Source organism: Acinonyx jubatus, chromosome C2, assembly GCF_027475565.1.
Source record: "Acinonyx jubatus isolate Ajub_Pintada_27869175 chromosome C2, VMU_Ajub_asm_v1.0, whole genome shotgun sequence".
In the NCBI taxonomy this organism is placed as follows: domain Eukaryota; kingdom Metazoa; phylum Chordata; class Mammalia; order Carnivora; family Felidae; genus Acinonyx; species Acinonyx jubatus.
Genome location: NC_069384.1, coordinates 84,846,824 through 84,874,079, shown reverse-complemented (window position 1 = coordinate 84,874,079; position 27,256 = coordinate 84,846,824). Strand labels below are relative to the sequence as shown.

Here is a 27,256-nt window from a genome sequence, read left to right as displayed (position 1 = left end):
TGTGTAAACTATACAGAAATCTTAAGGGTTACTTAGTGAAACATTCTAGACTCTGAAAGTGGTTTGTGAAGGACTAGAAAACTAGTGAAAGTTGGAAATATGACTCATTTCTGATGGCAAGATGTGTTTTATTGTCATATTCGTGAACTTGGAAATTTTCAGTTTCTGAAGTATTCCTTACAGATGTTATGGGTATTAATAAAGAGATTTGTTGGTGATGTAACTATGAAAGTGATGACCAAAATTATTGCTGAAAGTGGATGTGTGGCTGAACCTACTAGAAATAAAGAAACTGGCTAGGCTGTCATTATAGCATGGTCAGATAATCAGAAGTGGAATGTTAGCTCTTAATATTTATGTATGTATGTATGTATATTTTGAGAGAGAGAGAGAGACAGAGCATGAGCAGGGGAGGGGCAGAGAGAGGGGGAGACAGAATCTGAAGCAGGCTCCAGGCTCTGAGTTGTCATCACAGAACCCGATGTGGGGCTTGAACTCAGACTGTGAGATCGTGACCTGAGCCAAAGTCGACGCTTAATCGACTGAGCCACCCAGGCGCCCCTAGCTCTTAATTTTTAACTTTGAGGAAGAAAGGAATAAAAAGATCTCCAGAATTGCATGGCTGGAGCTTCTATAACACTCTTAAAAGGAATGTATTCTGAATTTTAGGCCTCATATGAGGATATTTGCATTGAAATGTCCCAAAGTACACAAACAAAGCAGGTAATAGACGTTTGAAGCTGGAGTGAGAATCAGGGCCAAATACAAAATGATGCAGTTAATTGAGTAGCAAACGTGAGAAGAGTGCACTGATCTTAGATTTATTAGTTACCTACATTCTGTGATTGGTGAGTCTGCATTATTAAGGAAAATGTTTTTGTATTAAGCCACATCTGTTACTCTCTCCTTTTTTAAGAATTTCTGTCTGTAGTTCCAAAAGTTTTCTGTAGTACTGATCTTCTTGCGTTTCGGTTTTTCCACTGCCAGTTTGTTTCAGTGTTGGGTTTGCTAATTTGCTTAGAATTATGTCTGATGTAGTAAGTATTCAATGTTAGTAATTGTTGGTTTGATTTTAAATAACTGACATTTCCTCTTCTGTTTTGTAAATTTCTAAAGTTTTGTCGTAATGTCTTCTCTTTATTGTCTTTATTCTTGTGTCAGTTTACGCCTTAAAATTCCTTTAGTACTATTTAATGGACTTTGGGAGGAAGATGAGGTCAACAGGATATGTTCATTCCTGCTTTGTTTTAAGCAGGTACTGCAAGTGTGTTCTTTATTTAGCTAGTTTTTAGTGGACATTATGGAGTTTAGTGTGATAAAAATGTTTTAGAAAATTATTTACTGAATATCTTGTGGTTCAAAGTGTGTGTGTAAGCATTTGACTAAGGCTGAGAACTTTGCAGTTCTGTGTGACAGTAATATAAAGTATCATTTAATGTCAGTTGTAATCATACAAGTGCCAAGGACTGCTTTCCCAAGGTGTACAGTCGTGGAGCAAGCGCTTGAACCATTATTCTACACCTAAGTCCTTTGCTTTCTTGAATGTCCTCGGACAGTTTCTTTCAGTTGCGTCAGTCAGATGACGATAGATTAAAAATACTCAACTAGAAAATGACCCCTGATTTTTATTGAGAATCTTTATATTCATCCCAAAATGGTTTTGCGACAATGTATTTACTGTAGCCCCCCGTTTTTTTTTAAGTGAAGGAAGATGGGAAGTTAGGAAAAAATGAGATTAAATTAATGGGAGATTAATATTCAGAATGAAGTCATGCTTTTTACTAACAGATGATTATAATTTAATATTTATAATCATAATTTCACCAAGTACTATGGTGACTATTAAATGTTTTAAATTCTCATAATTCCATTCTGTGCCCCAAATGGGGCTTGAACTCATGACCCTGAGATCAAGAGTCACATGCTCTACTGACAGAGCCAGCAAGGCACCCCAGTATAACCTTTGATTGAATATTGATATGCTTTTGATAATGTTTTTGTTTTTCACAGGGATTTATCAAAGATGTTCATGAAGACTCCCTCACAGTTGTTTTTGAGAACAAGTAAGTTATTTTTTTTAAATCGATACAGACTTTGATTTTAACGATTGGTTGTGCTAAACTGGTGTTTGCTTTTGGATATTCCTGTTGCCAGTGAAAGTGATTTTGCTCTTGGGTGGGGATCTTTGGTTGTTTGATCATCTTATCAGTTCAAGTAATTCTAGTTTTGGTGACTTTTCACCATTTTTCTGCCCACAATGTACTTGTCACTTTTTCATGACTTTCTTTTTTTTTCCAAAACAGGTGAACAGGAATCCGTATTTTTTGTAAAAATAGGTGGCACAAATGGGATTATGCAATGCTTAATTCTTAAAATCCAAGAATGTTGAAATGATGTAGAAGGCCTTTCACATGGCTACTGGTAGTCAGAGTTGAGTATTGGGCTGCTTTTAATTTAAGCTGGATATTAATAAGGAGTAATAATCAGTTTTATAACTGTTGTAAGATCTAGGTCATGAAGTTTTAAAACTTGGTTAGGAAGAGCTATAAAGGAGCATTGTATAATTAAAGGTCAGAAAAGAAATCTTCAACTTCCACTTTTTAAAAGGTAGCTGCCCAGCAGCTGTTGTCATGTAGAAACAAGTGTTGGAATGATTTCTGCCTTTAGCAGCTGCCATTTAGACTGTAATGGTGAAAAGAAAGCACTCAAAAATATTCCTTATCTCCTGATGTTTTGCACAGCATTTGCACCTGGAAGCTATAGGAATTCATGTGCTGATGTACCTCCCAGGCATATGAATGACATATTAGAACTTAGAGTAGGAATATCCGCACAAAAAATGTGAGTTAAGCAACAGCTAAATTTTTAGTTTGAGAGAGCACACGTGCGTGTGTGCAAGTCAGAGGGGCAGAGAGAGGGGGGAAAGTGAGAATCCCAAGCAGGCTCCACTCCCTCAGCCTGGAGGTTGATCTAATGAACTGTGAGATCATGACCTGAGCCCAAATCAAGACTCAGACACTTAACGGATTGAGCCACCCAGGCACCTCCTAAATTTGTTCTAATACAGTATTTGCTACAAAGATTGAAAGTAAACTTTTCCCAGGTTTTAAGATTGTTGTATGAATTCACTGCAGAAAACATAAATTCTGTGTAAGAAAATCTTTTATAATTCAGGCATGACAAATAATTGAGTAATTTTCTGTGTTTCTGTGAACATGTACACATTATGTAGCTAATATTTTATAATCTCTGAAATTCTGTTCCTTGATAGATCATTTACTTGTAAAATTGAGAGAAATTGATTGCACTGCCTTTTATTGGCAGCAGTGTAGATGTGACATTATTTTGAGTCTAAATTACTACTATGAACTTAGCCTATTCCATTTTTAGGATAACGTATGTATTCCCTTAGGATGAGTAATTTGGATGGTGATACGTAATTACTATTAATGTTAATTTAGAAACTTCATCAACAGTCTTGCAAAGTCTGTTTTACCTCAACAAACTCATTATTTGGAAAAATAATATGAACGAAGCTTGTTTTTCCTTAGGGAAAGCTAAATGATTAACTTGAAAAATATACACCTCTAAGCATAGACTGTATAGTTTCCATATTAGGGGCTTATAGAATAATCTATTCTAAAATTGTTAATTATTTTTCTGATCCTTCAGCTGGCAGCCAGAACGCCAGGTTCCATTTAATGAAGTTAGATTACCACCACCGCCTGATATAAAAAAAGAAATTAGTGAAGGAGACGAAGTAGAGGTATGTATTTTAAGTTTTATTTTCTTGTGCTTTTTTTTTGTTTTGTTTTAAATATCCTTGTAGGAAAGTCTCTTTAGCTGATAGAGAATAAATATAATTCCTCTTCTCTATTCTTTGTATTGTTAATTGGCTGTGTAATATAGTAGTGCTTGAGTTTTGGAACCAGAACAGGGATTCATTGTCTCAGCTTTACCATTTTTACCTTTGTGGCCTTGATTAATTTTTTTTTTACCACTAAAATGAAAATAATTTGGGAATTAAACATGGTAGTACATTTGTATTGGTTTGTATAAAATCTGACACAACTGTGTGGTGTTGGTTGCTGTTTTCCTTCTTTTTGCTAATTACTTGAAAATTCTCTTGTGCTTTTTTTTAGTGTCTTTGTAATAGGTATCCTTTAATATGGTGAACGTTAATATCGTTGATACGTAACTGTGAAATTTTGTATTTAGCATATTGCCTTGTTGAATATTTTAGAAATGTCCAGAAAATTTTAAAAGTACAGAAAAACACAAAGGACTAAACAGGAATTGCTGCTGAGAGAACAAAACTGCTGTTAACCATTTTTGTCATTCCCAGGCTCGTTCTCACCTATTCTTAAAAATAAAAGTGGGATCATATAGTATTGCTTCTTTGTATATACCTTTTTTTTTTTTTTTTACACTTAGTAGATTTTAGATGTCTGTCTTAAGTATGTTAGTGTTGGTTAATATGCCTGATGTTATGTAAAATGAAACTTGGAAATACTTGTCAAATAGAGGTGTTATGAGTTTGTTGGAGATAGAAATTTGTGATTTTCAAGAAATTGACATAATTCCTTCAAGTGCTCTAATACGCTGAATATATTTCTCACAGGGAGTTCGTTTGATAATACTGAAAGAATTTTCAGGTTTCCTTTGTATCTAGTTTATGTAGGGCGGGGGTGGGGAAACCAGAGGTATAGGAGAACCTATACAGATGAAATAGCTGTCTAAATGTTTCTATAAGCACTTACCAGTACCTACTCTGTGCCAGACAATGGTCTGAGCACTTTGCACATGAATTCATTTAGTTATTTGCCTTTTTTTCCTGTAATTTTTAATGGTAAATTTTGAGTTCCCATTAACTGTAGGTGTTATATACCGGGAAACCAAAGAATTATGGCACTCCTGACAGCCTGAAAGCATTTCCATTCTAATATTCAGCCTAGATTTTAATTACTTGCTCTAAGTTTGTGGGGGCACTCTTGTTTTTGGTAAATCAAGGCATGTTGTAACTTAATTGTGTCTGGGCACCATGAGCCTGCTCCCTGATGGTATAATGGTATAGGTTTCCCTTTACTCACTTTTTTCTTTTATAGTTCACTTCCACCAAAAGTGGGTACTAAGAACTTTTTTATAAGGAGATCTGTAACTATAGTCTTGGTGTGTGTATTTGTGTCCTTTAGGGAAATGTCATAGATGGTATGGGAAGACACAGGGAAACAAAGTGGCAAAGTGATTGCTAAAAATTAAGGAATGTGAAGTAGGTTACTGGTGGGTAGTACTATGAACTGGTAGTGGTGATGCTGCTAATTACTACTGTACCTGTTCGCTTGGACTTCAGTGAAAAAATGTTTTTCTCAATACTGTATCCTTTCCTAATTATCCATCCCTAATTAGGGAAGGTAAAAGAGCTTGATTTATTTTCAGTTTTCAAATTTTATTTCTGTTTTAGAAGTTCTTCCTTCTGGAATTCTGGTAATTAGGAAAAGCAAGGAATGACTTCATTTTTCGAAATGTTCTAGAATTAGGAATGTGTGGTGGTTGATTCTGAGATTAGTGCTTTTCATACGTTTTAAATTGTTGGTCAGATACTCATTGATAGTGTAAAGGCTCAGATTTAAGGAAAAACTTGGTGGTGTGCTCACAATGTTACATTGCGCTTTCCCGTCTCAGACTTAAAAGTTCCTATCCAGTTCCTGGACGTCTTTTTGGCTTGCCTCCCCAGCAGTATACAAAATACTGGTGTAAGAGATGGAATGAATTGGAAATTGATGATTGCAGAGTATTTTATTTCACATTGTGTTTTATGGTTCAGTTGGTGAAATTTGCTCCTTAAATTGTGAGACTCATTATCTGAAATTAAGATGTTCTTGTCATTTTTTCCACTTTTGAAAAATTCGAAAATTTATGTAAAGTTAAAATTGATATTCTACCCATGGATTTGTTGGTCCCCCCCCCCCCCGCCTTTTTTTTTGCTATCATTAGTTAGGAATCTGTCTACATGACCTGGAATGTTTAGGAATTGTGGTTATTGGTACTTTATATTTTGAACCAATTTTTTGAAAACTCCACTGTTTTTTTTTTTAATTTTTAATTAAAAAAATTTTGATTTTAGTGTAGTTAACATACAGTGTTACATTAGTTTAGGTGTACAATATAGTGATTGAATAGTTCCATGTATTACTTGGTGCTCATCAAGATGAGTGTACTCTTTATTCCTTTCACCTATTTCACCCATCCCCTCTGGTAACCATCTGTTCTCTATAATAATTTGTATTTTGGTTTATCCTCCTTTTTTTTTTCTTTCTTTTGTTTTATTCCACATATGAGTGAAATGATATGGCATTTGTCTTTCTCTGACTGGCTTATTTTGCTTAATGTTATACCCTTTACCTTCGTCCATGTCACTGTAAATGGCAAGATTTCATTCTTTTTGTGGCTGAATTGTATTCCATTGTATATGTTCTGTGTGTGTGTACTACGTCTTCTTTATTCATCAGTTGATGCACATTTGGTTTGATGTACATTTTGATGCTTCCATAGTTTGACTATTGTAAATAATGCTGCAGTCAACATAAGGGTGCATGTATCCCTTCAAATTGGTGTTTTTGTATTTTTTAGGTAAATACCCAGTGGTGTGATTAGTAGGTTGTAAGATAGTTCTATTTTTAATTTAAATTTAAGTAAAGTGTAATATAAGAAATGAAATGATACAGAATTATATAAAGTGAAAAGCAGACCTTCCCTCTTAGTGTGGGTGTGCTTGTCTGTTCACCATATCTTAATTATCATTTACCAGAGTTGTGTTTCTCTTCAGCTTTTTCATTTGCATTTATAAATAATGTTTTCTTTTAAGTTACAGAAATTGGGAATACGGTATATTTGTGATTTCTGTGTTCAGTTAGGATATAATTGGACCTTTTCATGTCTGCATATACAGATTTACCTCATTCTTTATAAGAACCCCATCATATTTATTAAGATAGGTGTATCATAATTAGAAGACACTGAAATTGCTAAATTGGAGGCATGTATACTTCAAATTTTGATGGTACCAAAATGTACCAATTTTGTCTTCCAAAATGCATTTTTGGGGGCGCCTGGGTGGCGCAGTCGGTTAAGCGTCCAACTTCAGCCAGGTCACGATTTTGCGGTCCGTGAGTTCGAGCCCCGCGTCGGGCTCTGGGCTGATGGCTCAGAATCTGGAGCCTGCTTCTAATTCTGTATCTCCCTCTCTCTCTGCCCCTCCCCGTTCATGCTCTGTCTCTCTCTGTCCCAAAAATAAATAAACGTTGAAAAAAAAAAAATCAAAATGCATTTTTGATTTACCACTTACACATTGGCTAACACATAAAGGTGTTTGTTTCCTCATAGATTGGCCGGCTGGGTTGTTATTAATTGTAAAGTTTTATAAACCTGATAACAGGAAGGAGATGTCTTTTGAGTGTTCATTTCTTTGATCACTAGTGATATGGAGCTTCTTTTAAATTAGTTTATTGGCTTTTAGCCCTTTGTTCTGTGAATTGTGTGAGTTTTTTTGTCCACGTAGATTTTGATAATAGAACATTTTTGCATTTTATGTAGGTTTTTGTGGTATATGTGCAGTCAAATGCTCTACCCCTGAGCTATACCCCCATTTTTGTGTTATATATTGTACTTTCTCCCAGTCAGTTAAAAAGTGTATTTAATGCCTTTTGCCACAAAGTTATAATTTATTCCAATCTGCCAATTTTTTTTGGTGTGGCCTTCAAGATACTTTTAGTATTTTTTAGTATTTCTACAGGTATGGTCTGTTCTTTTTTTTTATTAAGGAGTGTTTAGGTTTTTAATCTAACTTCTCTAACTTAGTACACAGTATATTTTAGTATATTGATATATTTAAATCATCAGCCACTGTTTGCTAGTCACATATCATAAAGCAGTAATAATAGCTGATGCTTGTATAGCACTAACATGTGTAATATATGAATAATTGGTTTTTTAAACAGATTATCTCAGTTTGACATAACAGTCTCTTTAGGGCCTCTTCTAAATGCTGTGAATACTTTATTAAATCTTCCCTGGGTCGTATAGCCTGAAGGTTGGGAAGCTGAGAACCAGTTTCAGTTTTTGTCTTAAGTGTTATTCTCTAATATATTAATTATGCTGTATTCACAGGGTGTTGTCAGTTGTGTGCCAGACTTGCAACTCCTGTTCTTTTGCACCTTTGGGAACCTTTCCTTTTTGCAGAAGGGAAAGATCACTTTGATTTGGCTGTCAGTAATGAATTAGAACAAAAATGATCCAGGAGAGAGCTTTTTGTGGAGCTTTTCAGGCATTTGTTTAAAGTTCAGCCATCTGAAATTTTCATTCTTGTCAGTCAGGAATGGCTGAATATTGACAATTTCATATGATTTACTCTAAAATATTTCTGTTACAGAAATGTTAGGCTACTTGAGGATTTACCTTTCCAGTCAACCTGAGGCTGACGTGGAATTAGAGAACGTAAATTAATGTCATTGGTCCAGTGTTGTCAAGAAAACACTATATGATTTATAATAGAAAGATGATTTTGAGAGGTCTACAATTCCAAGCTTTATTTTTAAGCCCTCTTTGTCACTTTCTTTTTTGACTTTTAAGAAGCGGTGACATAGGTTTTAAAATCCTTACAGCATTTAATACAATTAAATTTTTCATTAAGTGATTGTTTGCTTGTTTGATTTTGCTAACTTAAGATTGCTAAGAAAATGCTCAGCTTGTGAAGTTGGAGGTAATGAGAAAACAAAGATTTTTTTTTTTTTAGAATTTCTTAAGATGGCTATATAATGTGAGATATTGGAAGTGCAGTAGAAAATGTTTTTCCCCTGGTGATTTTACATGTGAAGTTTTGTCTTTATTATAGATACCTGCCTTGTTCAGTAAGTTAATACGTGAGCTCACACAAATACATTACATAGAAAGTCTGACATCTGAGGCTAGTGTATCATTTTACAAGGTTTTTAAAGTTTTCTTCTTGGGTTTAACATATTTGATTAAAAAAACCTTTGTTTCTCTTTCTTTCTTTCTTTCTTTCTTTCTTTCTTTCTTTCTTTCTTTCTTTCTTTCTTTCTAATTGTGATGCTTTTTGTTTGAGATAAGAATTCGCACATTTTTGTTCTTGCAGCATAGGACTTTTCTCTCATTTTATGGCAGATTGTCAGGCTTTGTTAATACTTTAATAAATGTTGGAATAGAGGCCTTGAGAGAAAGTAGGTAAAGGTAATAAGAATACTTTGAAATAGGACACTCCCTTACCTTAAAATTTTTTAAATTCAGTATTTTAGGGGTGCCTATGTGTCTCAATTGGTTAAGCATCTGACTCTTGATTTCAGCTCAGGCCATGATCTCACAGTTTGTGAGCTTAAGCCCTGTATCAAGCTCTGTTCTGACAGTGTGGAGCCTGCTCCAGATTCTCCCTCTCTCTCTGCCCCCCCCTTTCTTGCATGTGTGCATGTTCTCTCTCTCTCTCCCTCTCAAAGATAAATAAAATTGTAAAACAATTTAAAAAAATAAGTATTTGACTTATACAAAAGATGCAAGATATGTGTAGTTTCCATTGTACCTTTATTTAAAACAATATTTTTTTAATGTTTATTTTTGGGAGAGAGAGCAAGAGCCAGGGAGGGACAGAGAGAGAGAGAGACAGACAGACAGACACAGAATCTGAAGCAGGCTCCAGGCTCTGGGCTGTCAGCACAGAGCCCAGCATGGGGCTTGATCCCATGAACAGTGAGATCATGATCTGAGCCGAAGTTGGACTGACTTAACGGAAGGTTAACTGACTGAGCCATCCAGGCACCCCTCTGTTGTACCTTTAAAAAATGTCTCCGTTTGATTCTTGGAACCAGTCTGAAAATTTTACCTATTTGTAGTCTTTCTTATAATACCAAGTCTGTTGTTAGTCTTAGTGCTTGGGAAGTGTTCTTAAATGTGCTTCTTAAAGAAGAGGTGAACATACTCATCTTTATTATGTGGGAAATGGATATTTTCCAAGACTTAAGAAACTCATTTGTTAAAAGTATTAGCAACATACACAGATGAGAAAATACTATTGTATAGGTAGATAAGTCACATTAGTGTGTTCTAGATGTTAAGCTTGTTTTTCTAATGTACATATTCCATTTTTTCATAATAGATTATGATTGTAATGAGATAGCAGATACAGAGGAATAGTACTCAACAGATACATCTCAGTTATAAAACCAGCTGCTGTGATTAAATATTCAGTTTAATGGTTAATATTATTTAGAAATTTTCTTTATAATTCGGTGAAATTAATAAACATTCTTTATTTCTGGTGTTCATATTTTTATTTGGTTGTGACTTTGAAAGGGACAGTTGAACGTTGGTATCTTGAATGAACAGTTGATTACGTTAGGATCCAGACTGAATTCCACTTAAGTAATAGTTTGGTAGTGTGCTAGAATTTGGAGACCATTTTGTAATAAGATTTGACTTGGAGTTGTTTGGTAGCAAGAACCCTGAAATAGATTTTTGGAATTTGAGTCTTCATATTCTATCCTCCACTACATGAAACTGGACTTTTTCAGCTTGAGTACTGTTGTGTGTTTAGGTCTGTCACAGGTGCTTTTTGATCTGCCTTTTTTTTTTTTAAAGATCTTCCTTGGATTTGAAGAAAGAGAATATTAAAAACAATGAGGGCCATCGCTTGAGAGTGTGATTTGCTCCCTTGGAATAGTTTGGAAATTTAAAGTCTGAATAAAGGGAATTTCTATGAGGTGCTTCTACTCCAATGATGTAGTCATAAATATAGTAGTCAACATCTGAGACATAGTATAGTAGGTCACAATAACAATGCTGGGTCAATAAAGTGATTTTTTTTATTGTATGGAATACACTCTTCATTTTATAAAGAATGTGATTTGACCCACTGCACTCAGGTGGAGCCAAATTCATACTGTTTGATTCAAGCTTCAGGGACTTGGATTTAGTTGGGTTTATGTGAGTTGAGTGGCTTTGTCTTTCAGCGGTAAACTTACTAAAGAAGCTTACAGAGGTAGATGTTAAGTATAGAATGGAATCCAGCATTTTAATGTTCATGAGAGATAAAGCCTCAAGGCAGTTCACAATGGTTTATTCTCTCTTTTGGAGGTAAACTCAAATAGGAAGCTAGATTCCTAGAAGATTGTGTTTTGGTGAAAACAGAATTAGAACAAGGGGATTAGGTAGATTAAAGACCTATTTTTGTCAGCAAACTTTTGAGGCACCCATTCACTAGATCACCAAGAGATACTCCAGTCTGCTTAGCTGAACTGCCTTTCCGAGATAGTACTTGGCATGGACCCTTTCCCTCTGGTTCTTAGGGTTTTCTTGTAATCTGCAGCGTTTTGGGGAAAATGGTCATCACTTCCATTTGGGTCCAGTGGGCCATTAAGACAATTTTTTTTTAAGTCATTTCACATATAATTTCACAGAAGTTAATAATAAAAGGATGCTGAAAGTCAACATTAAGGATTTTAATGAGCATTTAAAAGATAGCAAATTCAACTTTTTTTTGATGTTTATTTACTTGAGAGAGAGAGCACGAGAGAGCGCGCGGGGGAGAGGCGGGGGGGCGGGGGGAGGCAGAACTATAGAGACACAGAATCTGAAGGAGTCTCCAGGCTCTGAGCAGTCAGCACAGAACCCGATGCAGGGCTTGAATTCAGGAGCAGTGAGATCATGCCCTGAGCTGAAGTCAGAAGACACTCATCCAACTGAGCCATCCACGCACCCCAGCAAATTCAGCTTTTTATTTCGTATTTTTTTGTTTTGATAATACACCTACCTAAAGTGAGAACAGGTCCCTATTGCTCATCAGCTCATGCATATAAACCCAGAATAAATTCATCTTACAGATACTAATGTCAAATTTAAAACACATCTAGTAAGTTCTGGTTTATCATTTCATTCTAGTTCATCTTATACTTGAATTATAATTATAATTATATAATTGTAATTATCAGAATCCAATACCCTAAGAATATTTTGGAACTTTTAGTAGCTTCTAATTTTATTGAACAGACCATAGTCATCTTTGTGCTACAGTTATACCATTTTCATATTTAACCGATTGCATTGACTAATCCATTGAATTTTTTCATGTCTTCATCATCTGTTTCTTTCTAGTTATCTTTGCATGCACAGCTGTTTTGGCATTTGTCCATTTATGAATTGTATGGTGTACGTTTTGGTGTGCAAACAAAAGATGAAAGAATATGGAATATGGTCACATGTCCTTTTAGAAAAACAGAACGGTCCCCAGTCTTGTCTCAGGATTTTGTATGATGAAGTCCAATTTGAATGATTAACTGGATGAGAATACTAAATTTCCTTCTTCTCCTTAGAAGTGTATTGTTTGAGAATATTTATCTAGGTTGTTGTCATCTAAGGGCTTCATATTGGGGAGATTCTGCTTGTAATTTCACATTCATCATTTGAATCTAGGGTGCTATCTGCATCAGTCCTGATTCCTCTGAAGTTATGAAAGTTCTTCCTCTGTAAATTTTGTCTTTACAGTTATGGGTGGGAAATTAAAAATTCTGAATTCTTAACTGTTCAGTGAAAACCAAAGGCAGACTGCAAGAATGGTGTCTCCAGTCTTTTTATACTTTATTCTTGAAAGACTATGCAGTAAAACTACAGGGTGAAGCAGTAGTAACACTATATTTCACTGTTGTGTTCTTTCAGGTGATACCATCATTCTTTTCTTTAGACTTTTTTAAAGCACAATTGGAAATAACTGATGAATGATGGTGAAGTAGTAAAGTGTTTCAAGATCCAGAAGAAACAGGATCACTAGATTTCCCCAGAGAGGTTCCATTGGATACATACAATAATTGCAAGATAGAATGAGTTTTGTTTTACTCTAAAGAAAGTAAAATTTATTTTTTGGAGACCTATAAGAAAGGATAAAAGTTGTGATGAAGTAGATTTGCTCATAAAAAATGTACAGGTAAAGTTAAGTCCACTGGAGCCTGATTGGTATATAGGTCTTCCTTTTTTCTGATCATGGTGCACTGTGAAGTTGATCATGAGGTTTTGACTTATTTACATTCTCAGTATTCCCCCACTTCAAGATTACTCTTAGATCACCTCAGTGAAGCTTCAGGCTTTCCAACAGTATTTGCATGTTTAATAGTTTGCATTTAACCCACATATGGGTGTTATCATTGGTAGGTTTTCTCTGCAGAGGCATCCTTAGTTCATATAATCAAGACTTTTGTGGGGTACTTCTTGGTCATCTGTTCCTCCAGCCTCCCCCCTCCACCCCCTGATTTCCACGTATTGAAAATGATATATCAAACAAGATGCTGTATCATAATAACTCTAATCCCTGATGGAAACTTCTCTAATGTGTTATGTTAACAAACTACTTGATAATTACACATACAGAGCATATAAGGTGATTTTGTTGTTGTTGTTGTTGCATAGGATGCTTGTAAGATACTTATGTACCCTGCTAGAGGTACTAAATTTAGAATTCATTTATTGTTCAGGTGAACCATTTGTGCATTTGATTCAGGTTCTTCAGCAAGGAATCTAAATACCGTATCCTTGAAGGAATTTTAAAATTGGGTTTCATTTTGAAAACAGCTCTTGATTTCAACATTAAAAATTTTTTTTTAAATGTTTTTATTTATTTTTGAGATAGAGTGTGAGTGAGGGAGGGGCAGAGAGAGAGGGAGACACAGAATCCAAAGCAGCCTCCAGGCTCTGAGCTGTGAGCACAGAGCCTGACGCAGGGCTCAAACTCACAGACTGTGAGATCATGACATGAGCTGAAGTCAGATGCCCAACCGACTGAGACACCCAGGCGCCCCTGATTTCAACATTTTAAAAATAGTTATCAGATTTCAAATACATCTTTAATAAGTTCTAGCTTATCCTTGTGTCTGATACTTGCATCACCACAACACAGTGCTTACAGATGAACAGTATTGACAGAAACTGAAAGAACTCTGTTTCACACTGTGTTAAACTGTCTTGTAAGAAGAATTCTTTAAAATACTTATGTTTAGGAAACTCACAAATTTGGAATTAGATTTCCAAGGAGCCAAATGGCCCAAAAAAGGGTTTATTTTTGTTTTTCAGTAGTAAAATTTAACAGTACATGACTCTTATTAAATTATTTGTAGCACACTAGTTTCAGTACAGTGACATTTTTGATTCTGGAGTTTCATGGGATTTCGCATTTAAAATAAGTCATTGTTTATAATGTTGAAGTCTTTCAGAATGAAGGATTCTTCATTCAAAAAAGATACGGACCTTTTTTTCCCCCTCTTCTTAGGTGTATTCAAGAGCAAATGACCAAGAACCATGTGGATGGTGGTTGGCTAAAGTTCGAATGATGAAAGGAGAGGTAAGTAATGTTAACGCTTGCATTGTGACTAGTTTCTAGGGAAATAACCTCAACTTTTGGTTTCTGTAAATGCTACTTCAACTCTTAGTTTTGTTTCTAAATGCCTACTTTATAAATAGTTCATCATACATTTAAAAAGTTCATCAGACCATTAATTTTTATTTGTTTTCTGAACTTGCAAACATCAAAGCTGCTCTCCAGGGGTGCACTTCAAACATGTGAGGACACCAAGGTTCATGCTTGTAAGAACATATAATCTAGTTTTAAGGCAAATCAGATTGACGTAACTAAGCTGTACTTAGTATTTGTGCCACAAGGGGGAGGGTCTACTGGTTAAGCTGAGCAAGGCAATTAGAATTTCATTTAAAGCTCATTATTTTTGTTCAGATGGGATTTTAAAAGTATTTTGATGTCTTTTAGTTTTATGTCATTGAATATGCTGCTTGTGATGCCACTTACAATGAAATAGTCACATTTGAACGACTTCGGCCTGTCAATCAAAATAAAACTGTCAAAAAAAATACCTTCTTTAAATGCACAGTGGATGTTCCTGAGGATTTGAGAGAGGCGTGAGTAGTTTTGTTTACTACTGAATTGCTTTGTGAATTAAGAGGATTTTTTAGTGCTACAAAAATCTTTTTTTCCCAAATACCCAATCAGAAACTTCTGATAGAAAATCTTTTTAATAAACAAAAGTTTTAATGGGTAGTGTCGAAATGAAAAACTTAGTCTGTGTTATAATTGCCTTCTGAACTTAATCTATTATTTAAGTCTTAAATATGAATTCCTCTCTAGGTGTGCTAATGAAAATGCACATAAAGATTTTAAGAAAGCAGTAGGAGCATGCAGAATTTTTTACCATCCAGAAACCACACAGCTAATGATACTGGTAAGATAATTCCATATTTTAAGGTAGTCAATGGATATTTTCTGGATTTTATAATTAAGTATTTCAAAAGATAAAAGCTAACTTGGTACAATAGTGAATTTATTAATCCATGTGGGAGAAAAATTTTTACAGCTATAAAATGTTAAATTCTTCTGTGGAATTAGGAAAAAATACGACATTCTTAACAACATGAAATTATTAACGTGTGGGATCCTGGATCCTTCTGTCTCCACCAATCATAATTTGAATAGCAGAACTAAATAATATGGGAATTCAGAAAAGAGTAAGATTACTCGTGGAAGAGGGTATGGTGGGTGAGGAGAGAAGTGTAGTAGTTGAGAATCAAGGGAGGCTTTATGTGGAAGCCCTTTGTATTATCTTGAAAAATAAGATTTTTTGAGTGATTAATTTGTTTGTTAATAGTCTGCCAGTGAAGCAACTGTGAAGAGAGTAAACATTTTAAGTGACATGCATTTGCGAAGTATTCGTACGAAGTTGATGCTTATGTCCAGAAATGAAGAGGCCACTAAGCATTTAGAAGTAAGTGGGTTTACTTAAAAGATTTTTTGTGTGTCCCACTTAGTTTCATAAGTATATTATTCATAAGTATATTGAGTTCCCTGGCTCAAACTACTTGACTGTTAGGTAAGACAACTTGGGACCTGTTCTGTGGCTAATACCAGGAGTCATTGTGTCTATAGAACAATTGTTTTTTGTTACTTTCCCCAAATATAGCCTTCTGTTTGCTAAATGCCTGTTGAGTTTTTTGTTACGACTGAGATAACAGGTGCTAAAAGAACTTAGAAACACATTAGGGATGTCCAGTAGAAAACTGTATTGCTAGTTTTTCTTTATTCTGTCCTTACTGTTTTTTAGTGACCTGTCAGCTGTCAGTCATAACACACTTCCATTAGTAAGTAGTTCAGTTTAATAACTCTTACGTAAGAGGAGAGGAGGACACATAGCATGTAGTTTTAAAAAGAGCCTGTTGTTGGCTTTTCTATCCTATCCTAAGGTACTCCTCTCTTTTCACCTACTCTTCACTGGCCCACTGTTAGGAGAACCCAACATACATTCAAATCTTTTAGGAATTGACGTTTGTTTAGGACAAATTTGTGCATACCCTTATTAATTTAAAAGTTCGAAATAAGGGATATGTGATTGTGTTGTGAAAAATGAATCCTCTGAATTGGGGAACTCGTTGTATCAGTAATTCCAGAACATTGTTTTAGAATTAACTCTTTTCTGTGATCATGACTAAATAGGCTGATCAAACTCTTTTTCCTCCTATTACATGATGCCAAATGAGTATCCTTTATATATTTTTTCTTAGTTCTTTTTTTAATTATGGTAAGATCCAACATAAAATTTACCATCTTAGCCATTTTTATTTTTTTCAGTTTATTTATTTTGAGAGAGAGCCTGAGTGGAGGAGGGGTAGCACCAGAGGGAGAGAGAGAATCCCTAGGATCTTGAACCCACAAACCATGAGATCATGACCTGAGCTGAAATCAAGAGTTGGATGCTCAACCAACTGACTGAGCCACCCAGGCACCCCTCATTTTAACCATTTTTAAGTGTGCAGTTCAGGAGTGTGAAGTATGTTCACATTGTTAATCAACCAGTTTCCAGAACTTCTCATTTTGCAGAACTGAAACTATACCCGTTAAACAACTTCCGTATCCCCTTCCTCCCAACCTCAGGCAACCACCATTCTACTTTTTGTTGCTATAAATTTAACTACTCTAGAAACCATGTAACTGGAATCATACAGTATTAGTTTTTTTGTTAACTGGCTCATGTCATTTAGCACAATGTTCTCAGTCCACATTGTAGCATGTGTTAGAATTTCCTTCTCTTTTTTTTTCTTTTTTTTCTTTGAGAGACAGAGAGAGAGCATGAGCAGGGGAGGGGCAGAGAGAGGGAGACAGAGAATCTGAAGCAGGCTCCAGGCTCTGAGCTGTCAGCACAGAGCCTGATGTGGGGCTTGAACTCACAAATTGTGAGATCATGACCTTAGCCGAAGTTGGGACGCTTAACCAACTGAACCACCCAGGCACTCCTAGAATTTCCATTTGAAGACCGAATCATTTTGTATGCATATATCATTTTGTTTATCTGTTCATTCAGTTGACATTTGGTTTACTTCTACTTCTTGACTGTTATGAGTAATGCTGCAAACCGATGTGTAAAAAACTTTATTTTTAATCTTTTGTAATAAGTTCTAACATACCTCTTTTACTAGTGCACAAAACAACTTGCGGCAGCTTTTCATGAGGAATTTGTTGTGAGAGAAGATCTAATGGGCCTGGCAATAGGAACACATGGTAGTAACATACAGCAAGCTAGGAAGGTTCCTGGAGTTACAGCTATTGAGCTAGATGAAGATACTGGCACATTCAGAATCTATGGAGAGGTAAGCTATTGTCTGACCCCACCTTGGGTAACTTAGAGCATAACTATTGTTTGATTGTATTTTCTCTGGAATTTCAGTTTCCCAGTGATAAAATACTTAAAAATCAGTCAGCCCAAGTAATCATTACATGCATGGAGGTGGGTTAAAGAGGATATTGTATTATATGGGGCAATGAGAGATTTACTGAGTATTTAATATGTACTGTTTTCTGAAGTTTCTTAACCCAACTGCTTCTGATTTTAACTCCCGATTTATGTGCATTATAAATAATGCACTTTGTTTTGAGGGCTTCCTACATGTCAGGCGCTGGTATTTATAAATAGCATGTAGTAGAGGAGCCTTTTTCTTTTTCTTTTTTTAAAATTTTTTTAGTGTTTATTTTTGGGAGAGAGAGAGTGCAAACGAGGGAGGGGCAGAGAGAGAGGGAGAGACAGAATCTGAAGCAGGCTCCAGGCTCTGAGCTGTCAGCACAGAGCCCGATGCAGTGCTTGAACCCACAAACTGCAAGATCATGACCTGAGCCCAAGTCAGATGCTTAACTGACTGAGCCACCCAGGTGCCCCAGGAATTTTAATGATCATAATCAGTAGGTGCTTTTTAAAAAATATGTCTGCACAAAAATAGCTTTTTAAATAATTTCTTATGTTGAGAATGAAAAAACTGCACAGACAGTATAGACAGTGTGAACAATTTGGTTATTTTAAACTTCATTTGTTATGAGAGCGTATGAGTGTGAGACGGGTGGGGGAGCAGAGAGAGAGGTTGAGAGAATCCCTGGCAGTCTCCATGCTGTCAGTGCAGAGCCCAGTAATGGGCTCGATCTCACGAAGTATGAGATGATGACCTGAGCTGAAATCAGGAGTTGGGTGCTTAACCCACTGAGCCACCCAGGTGCTGCCCCATGAACAATTTGTTTTTAGCATTCACCTGAAGAAATTGAATATGCGAGTGTAGAACAAATACATTTAGGATAAGGTTAAAATTTGGCTAACATGATAAGTTTAACTCTTGCTGTTTTATTAGGAGTTTAAAAGGGCTTAGAAGAGATTTTTTTTTTTTTTAAAGAGATGTTCTAATAGTATACTTTTTCCTAGGCTTTTTATAATTCTTTTTTTTTCTTAAGTACTTCATGAATTTCTTGACTTAAAATGTCACATTGATGGGCTGAGCAGAATCTTGTACTAGAGCATAATAATTCAGAACTTCTCATTTCTTTGTTTTTATTTTGGGTTGGGGTTTTCTTCAGGATTCTTTTTTATGTTTATTTTTTCCTCGTTCTGCAGAGTGCTGATGCTGTAAAAAAGGCTAGAGGTTTCTTGGAATTTGTGGAGGATTTTATTCAGGTTCCTAGGAATCTTGTTGGTAGGTACTTCTACTAACTATTAAATAAGTTAAATGTTAGTAATTATATACAGTGATTTAATGGAGATTTAATGTTTCTGATAACCATATTTTATAGTTACGGGAACATTTGATAGGGGTACTTTTCATTTTTTAGTAACATTGTGTGTGTCTTGTATCTCATTATCTTATTAAAAAAGTAAAGGAGTTTTCTTCTGTACAGAGTGACTCACTGATAAGATCCATGATTTTTACAACAGTTTGTCATTAAGTTTTTTAAAAGCCGTTTCATCCCTTGGGTTTTATCTTCTTATTCACTTAATGCCTTTTTATCATTCATATGTCCATCAAAGTTGTCATCGTAATTTTTGAGAAGGTGTTTGTGATACTTCTTTTGTTTAGTGCAGAGGAAAAAGTAAGAGTGGACTAACAATAGGGTAATAAACTTCTACACAGTAGGCCCTGAATAAATAATAATTGGTTGTTGCAAAGGCATAGAATAAGGTAAGAAGTCATGGGCAGGAGAAAAGGATGGTGATTGTGATAGGAGGGGAGTTTTCACTACTAAGTTTCTGACACCATTAATGAAAATTATTGTACCCATGGCTTATTAAGATAGTGACAAAACTTTGAGATTCCTCCCTCGCCCCCAAATTTTGAGTTTGAAGCTGTAAAGGAGCTTTATAGTTTGGGATGAGTTGTTTAATAGCTTTGGTATTAAATCCTCTACATCTGTGCTAACTGTCCTTTTTAAATGCTATTTAGGACAAATGGGGAAATTTTTGTCCTGTATTAAATAGTGATTATCCTAAACGTTTAATACAAAAATAAGCATTCACAGAAAGCAGAGATGTTTAGAGGAGGGGCTTGAGTTTTTGTCCACTGTTGTGGTTTCTTGATGTTACTGAAACAGAGCCCCTTGGGCTTCATTTATATTTAATTAGGCCTGTTATGCCTTTAGGAAATGATTTCTTGCTATAGGTGTTCTATTTTTCAAATACTGTTAAAAAAAAAAATTAGCTGGAGAAAATATTTAAAAAGATGTTTTGACCAGTAACAAGTTAATATACCCTGGGACAAAAGTCTACAGCACAATAACTTGGGCAGTTTTCTTTGTTTTCAACTATCTGTTTGCTTCTAGCTCTGCCTAAGCATTTGGATAGGTATGACATACTGCTGATTAAGTTAATTCCATTTTGTTTGTTTTTATTCACTGTAGATTGAACTGAAAAGATGAGTTTAGATGTTAAAATTGAGTCTAAGCTTGAAGGGTTTTATATAATTCTAATAAACAATACACAAAATATAATCAGATGTTTATTGTCAAATGAAATCACCTTCAAAAAGCTGCTTTTGAAAATGATTCCCTGTTTTGTTTAAATCACAATTATTGACATCCATCAGCACTAACATTGTGGTTGCTGCTTCACAGAACATAATTTAACTTTGGTTTCTTCACTTGTAAAAATGATTTGGCTATGAGTGTGCATGGGAATCAGGGTTTTTTCCAACCCAACAAGTATGTAGAAGATAGCCTTGGTCTTGTAGAATTTGTGGTAGTGTTAATTTTGAGTAAAAATTCCTGATATTTCAGAAATAACAAAATTGGATATATTTGTAGTTCTCTGGTTCTTTTGTTTATTCATTTATCTGTGCAATGATATGAGTATGTGTCATGTCTCTTTTTTTACTCTGTCTTGGTTGGCTTTGGTGATTTGGATTATTTGGGACTCTTCAGAAAATATATATTAGCAGCAACTGTTACATTAGTGAACTGTTACATTAGTGAAATACTCAGTGTAAAGATTTTTTGGTTGTGTATAATAATGCTACGTTTTGCTTCAAAATGTTTTATGGGTGAAGCAGTCTTTTGAAAAATAGTAAATTCTTAGTCAAAGTGAAAAAGAAAAAGTGGACTGAGGAGTAGAAGGGAATGAGGACTTCTTGGTGGGTAAGTTCAAGAGAATTTCCTTATATATTCAGGTTCCAAGAATTCTAGACCCTGATCATTCCCACCCCTCCTAAGTCAAAAAGAAAAATACTATGTGGTCATTGATTTAAAGTGAATTGAAACCTTTCGCCTCCTGGAAGCCTTCCTTAATCACTTCTTTACTCTGTCCCTTCAGCATTTATGCTCAGTGCTCAATTTATACTACAGGTCTGCTTCAGTTTGTCAATATGCTTTGGAATTTAAACTATGGAAATGATCAGTTAAAATATTGACGGTCTCTGGTGGGACTAAATAAAACTTGCAGGTAGGTCCCTGCCACAGACCCCAGAAGGGTGATGGATGTACACTCACCAGTGGTATAGTTCATAGAAGGAAGGGGCAATGAATGATTCTGGGGGAGGGATTATGATATATCAATCTGATTTTTGTTTTTTCGAAAAGACATTTGCTTATTTTTAGCAGGGTCAAGGATGGAGTTGCTGCTTGAGCTTCACTGTGTTAACAATGAAGGTTGCTTTTATATACTGCTGCTAGGGCTGCTCAGAGAAGATCTACATCATGTGAATCCCTTGTCCTACTGTATTTTTTTCTTTTTTACCTGTTCAGTTGCTGCTGCTTTTAAATTTAGGGTTATTAATGGGGAAGGAGGGTTGAGAATAGGGATAGAAAAATCCTGTAATGGTGTCTTTGCTGTATTGACCCACTTACTGTTGCTGTTCCCATTTATTCTTTAATGGAAACTGTTCTCAAGCATGCAATAGGAAAATTTTCTATTTTAACTCTTTTCAACCAAAATGAATTTATTGTAGAAATAGATTGCTTGATTTAGTTAAAAAAAAAAAAAACTGGGGGGATTTGGACTTAGTAACTTTTATAAGGAGTGTACACATCTGTTTCATACAGGGAAGGTTACCTGAATATTTACTTCTGTTACCAGGTAACACTGTCCAGTATTGCTTTGGTATTTTGACTTTGCTGTCTTTGTAACTAGCAATTTCCTAAGGGGAAGAGAATCTTCCTTCCCCCCTTTTTAGTTTCTGTTTTCGTTATTGGATACTCAATAACTGCTGTTTGACACATTACATGTTAAGTGTGGAGAAGGTAAATAATTTGGAATTTGTGTCTGTATACAGTATTTCATACCTAGGAAGATAGCATACCATGTACATGCTATGTGTATTTGTATAGCTGTGAAATACTTAAAAACTTGGTGAAAAATGTTACAGACATTTCATTGAAGAGAATATTCATTTTAAAAGTATGTTCAAATTATAGGCGTGTTTTGGATGAGTAGCAACTTGAATATGAAAGCAAGATTGAATTTGTTAAAAATAATATATAATAAACAAATTGTTATGATTAATGCCAAAATAAAAGTGTTTCTTTTGCCTTTATTTGTATATCTAAGCTTTTGGAATGGGTTGCATTGATATTTTAAAAATATTGAAAAATGACATAGAACATGTTTAGTCTTTGAAAATATCTTAACATGTGAGCAGTATTGTCAATCCTAGTTAACTATAGCCTTAGGAATTCTAAAGAGAAGGGAAGTTTCAGACCAAGGATAAAAATTTCTCAGTAGTTTTCAGGATGAATATATTGAGATTAAGAAGATGGAACTATGCTTGGTTTTTAAAAATTTGATAGCAAGTCAAATTATTTGGGAGATAGTGTTGGAAGGATAGCAGTACTGATTTTTAACTTATTGCTATCTTTTTTGTCTTATTAAAGGAAAAGTAATTGGAAAAAATGGCAAAGTTATTCAGGAAATAGTGGACAAATCTGGTGTGGTTCGGGTGAGAATTGAAGGAGACAATGAAAATAAACTACCTAGAGAAGATGTAAGTATTCAAAATGTAATTTGGTTTGAGCTTTGCCTGTTTTTCTTTCTTTCTTTCTTTCTTTCCTTTCTTTCTTTCCTTTCTCTCTCCCTCCCTCCCCCCCCCCTTCTTTCCTTTCTTGTTTCTTTCACCATGTTCTGTTCTTGGCTAACTTACGATGTTATTTTATATTTTGGAAATCATTTTGGTGAGTTGTATGTAGTGATGTACTTCCACTCTGATAACAGTGGGTTTTTTTCTTTTAAAAAATTTTTGTCCCTTACTGTATTGCTTTACATACTTAGAAAATAAGTCATCTTTCAACGTGGGCTTTGGGATCTCATTTGGTTTCTTAGTACTTCAGTAAAAAAACCCATTTTTGATAAAAAGACTTCAATTTGATAATTTCAACAGTTATTTTTTGTACTTAACAAGAGGATAGAGCTGTAAAATTTGATACTCTGACAAAAGTTTGTTTTAAAGGAATTCTTAGTAAATAACTGTGTACTTGACCCTTTTTGGAATCTGAAAGCCCTGATTATTTCTTAATTGAAATCTTTAAGGTTTTATGTTGCTATTCTTTTCAAAAAAAATTTTTTTTATTTTTTAATGTTTATTTTTGAGACAGAGACAGAGTATGAGTGGAGGAGGGGCAGAGACAGAGAGGGAGAAACAGACTCTGAAGCAGGCTTCAGGCTCTGAGCTGTTAGCAAAGAGCCTGACATGGGGCTCAAATCCACGAACCCTGAGATCATGACCTGAGCTGAAGTCAGATGCTCAATCAATTTAGCCACCCAGGTGCCCCTGTGTTGCTATTCTGACAACAACTTTCTGAAATTTCTTGTTCAGTCCCTTCTCACATGTTAATGTTTTGTCTGTACTGCACTTCCTTACTTCTCATCCATCCCTTTAAGGATCTCTTAACTGGGTGGCTCCAGTGTCTTAAACTTTGTATGCTTGTGAATATAAGGCAAGCATTTTCTTCCAAATTATCTCCTAGAAAGCAGCTTTAGTTTTGCAGAATAGATTATTGCTTGAAGAGTTTGTTAGCCTGTTGGGAAAAACCACCTCTTTAAAAAAACAAAAACAACTGTAGTCAAAGGAGTCCTTATGTGTTGGATGTTGTAAAGATGCCTACTGAAGAGCCATTTCCTTTATTCCCTTTAATTAGAATGTAGAGGCAAAAAAAAAGAAAAAGAAAAACACATGACTTAGAGAAATGAGTAGTTGGTGGCTCAAATTGGTTTCATGCCTACACTGCTTCCAAACTTGCTTTAAATTTCAAGTAAATTTTACTTTTTAAGCAACCCTACCTCCCATTGCCTTTGCGAGGGGGATTAAAATCAAGGTGTCATAGTATTGGAATTTGCACTTTTCCCCTTTATATTTAATGTATAAAATAATCCATTTGGCATACAACCACTGCCTAAAAATTGGTTTGACTATCAAGATGTGTATTGGTTAGGGCCATTATAGGACTCCAGTGTAAATTTCTTAGTTTTATCTACTTACTTATCTGTTCTTCTCTTAGCTTGACTTACCTCTAGTTGCTTTCTAGTATTTAACATTTTCTTGTGGGGCACCTGACTGGCTCAGTCGATACATCAAGCAACTCTTAATCTCAGGGTCAAGAGTCCAAGCCGCATGTTGGGTGTGGAGCCTACTTAAAAAAAAAAAAAAAAAAAAAAAGACAAATCTTGTTGCAGGCTGACTCTTTTAGGTCTTTCTTCATAAATAAGAACTTCACCGTACTATATACTGTTTGTAGTTTTGGTCAGTGTCACCCCTATTTCTGTGCCAGGGTTAAGAAACTTATATGCTTACAGAAACCAAGCAGATTATTAAATGATGAAGCAGGTTGGGTTATACAAGACCAGGGATAGGGGAGTACACGGTCCATTTCTATAGAAGAAACAGATGCTGCTTAGCTTTTATCTGGTTGCCATGTGGGAATGTATGTGTTATGTGTTGCTATATCTTTGGTATTAAGAGAAGCTAGAAACCTATAATGTGTAAAATTTAAAAATTTTCAAAACATCGCATTTTAAGTCAAATCTGAATGTTGGCATTCACTTACTTGGGGCTACCATTTCATAAGCTAAATCCCGTGGCCAACTCTGTTTATAGCTTGTTTACTCTGAAGTCCTTGGTGACCCACCTTTAGCCTTAGAGGGTCTTTTTCTATCTCTATCATAGCAATTATTATCTGTATAATTGAGTATTTAATGGTTTTTCTCTCAATCTTCTGTTTATTATCTTAACCTCACCAAGCCACATTATGGACTCTGAATCAAGAAATGAAATCTGAATTCTCATATTCTCTACTCTAGCCCAATGAATTGTATAGGGTTAGGTGCTTGATAAATATTTTATATCAATTTTTAACATTGGGTTTGAGGGGTGCCTGGCTGGCTCAGTCAGTAGAGCATGTGACTCTTGATCTCAGGGTCCTGAGTTGAAGCCCCATGTTGGTGGATTTGAGTTTTTCACTGAAAAATAAATAATATTTATATACAAGTTAGACTAGCACAGAGGGTATAGTGTGAAAAACAAATGAGTGTCTATGTTCTGTCCATATCTCTCCTCTCTCCATTGTGTCTAATAGATTTTAGATGGTTGTTGGTTGCCTTTTTTATGTCTTTGTTTTGCTACTAAAAACAGTGCTGCAGCAAACATCCTTTACAACTGGAGAGTAAATTCCTGGAAGTGGATTTCTTAGATCAAAGGGTAAAAGATATTTAAATTTTTAGATCTTCTTAGTTTCCCACACACCACACATTCCTTCTACCAGTGTAGGAATTATGTCTATTTTCCACATACTTGCCACCAGTTTGTTTGTTTGTTTGTTTTATAAATGTGGTCTCCAAGCTCAGCGTGGAGCCCAAGAGTCCGCTGAGACACCCAGGCACCCCTAGAGCTTTTGTGTTTTAAGGAAGCTAGTCTTTTGTCTTTTCATATTTGTAGTAAATATTCTTTCTTTCTCCTTGATATGCCCCCCCCCCCCCATAAATTTTTTATGCTGTTGGGATTTTTTAAGACTTTTGTTTTATGACTTAAGACATTTGATTTTGCCATGCTTGGCAAGGTCTTTCCTACATGTAGGTAATTCAGAAATTCATTTGTATTTCATTTGCGGGGTTTTTTTAAGTATGTAAATTTTTCACTCCAGTGGATTTGTGTGTGTGTGTGTGTGTGTGTGTGTGTGTGTGTGTGTGTGTATTAGGAACAGGGATCCTGCTTTATTTTTCCCATGTGCTAGTTGGTAGTCTCAGTGCCATCTATTAAATATAAGTGATCAGTTACTAGTATTTTTAAAAAATCAAGAAATTTCACTGAAAAAACTCTTAGAAATCTGTGTATTTAGTAATAATCATTTACTCTTCAGATTTTTTATTGTGGCTTTATAGTAGTCATTAAAATATTTTGTAGTATATGTGCCTTTAAGGTTGTGTTTCTGCCTGTTCTTTGGAGGTAGCTAACTGGTGATAGCATCTCATCTTCAGGGTCAAGGCATTGTATTTCTCTTAATTCCTTCCAGATCATCTGTCTGGAATGACTTTCTCTTCTTTACTTACTTGGTAAATTCTATTTGTTTTTAACATTTACTTTAATAATATCTTAGGAATTCCCAAAGTTTCCATATCTGGGGTGGTGGCATAGTCCATATTCTACTTTAATATTCTTGTGTTTTTTATTGATATCACTAATATTACATAATAAGATTATTGCAGAAATGTTTAGTATCTTTTCTGAGATTGTGATTGCCTTTAGAATAGGGACTTTGTTTTATTTGTCCATTTTCCTTAGTGTAGATTCTGGCAAGTAACATGTAGTTGTTATTTGGAGTTAGGTGACCGGATATGAAATTGGCTGACTGATTTGCTAATTACATGACTTCGGGCAAATTGCTTTCTCAACTGTAAAAGTGGACTATTTTTTTTAATTGGAGTATTAAAGTTACTTTTTAATGAATATTAAGATACAGATGTAGAATAAATAATATACTCCCAGAAATATAGTATGTGCTTAAAATGTTTTAGAGTCCACCCCTCCCCCTGCCCCCCCCCCCCTTATTAATTCACTTTGCACTCTCTTATATCTGCTTGTGAATTCCAGAGGACAGGGTCAAGACTTCCGTACTTCCTAAGCTTGTTATATTCCCTTTTTTTCAGGCTCTCTAAGCCAATCTGTTTAAATAGCTGTTAGGAACTAATTTGTAGAATCAAAATAAGGCAAGGCACTGAAACTGATTGGGTGAGTGTATTTAGGCTTTACTTATTTTCCTTAGCCATTAAGAAGCTGGAAGTGTACTACTTCATAAATTCAGCAAAGTTAATCCTGTGATTTGCTTTAATAGTGGTGACTAAATGCTCATATTAGTAATTCCTTTATATTGTGTAAATGTTTGTATTCCTTAGGTGACACTTGTGTTAATGGTCAGGAAGCACTC

General features: G+C 35.1%; 1 protein-coding gene across 6 annotated transcripts in view; it reads left to right on the top strand.

The window, feature by feature from the left end:
* FXR1 (FMR1 autosomal homolog 1) overlaps positions 1-27,256 on the top strand; it is a 59,248-nt gene that overhangs the window by 16,645 nt on the left and 15,347 nt on the right. For all 6 annotated transcript variants that reach the window (XM_015072870.3, XM_015072884.3, XM_015072878.3 and 3 more), the window contains exons 2-10: positions 2,011-2,063; positions 3,673-3,766; positions 14,318-14,389; positions 14,810-14,958; positions 15,185-15,278; positions 15,702-15,818; positions 17,524-17,694; positions 18,978-19,056; positions 22,718-22,827. In XM_015072870.3, coding sequence (XP_014928356.2) covers positions 2,011-2,063; positions 3,673-3,766; positions 14,318-14,389; positions 14,810-14,958; positions 15,185-15,278; positions 15,702-15,818; positions 17,524-17,694; positions 18,978-19,056; positions 22,718-22,827 — 939 coding nt within the window. The remainder of the gene's footprint in view (positions 1-2,010; positions 2,064-3,672; positions 3,767-14,317; positions 14,390-14,809; positions 14,959-15,184; positions 15,279-15,701; positions 15,819-17,523; positions 17,695-18,977; positions 19,057-22,717; positions 22,828-27,256) is intronic.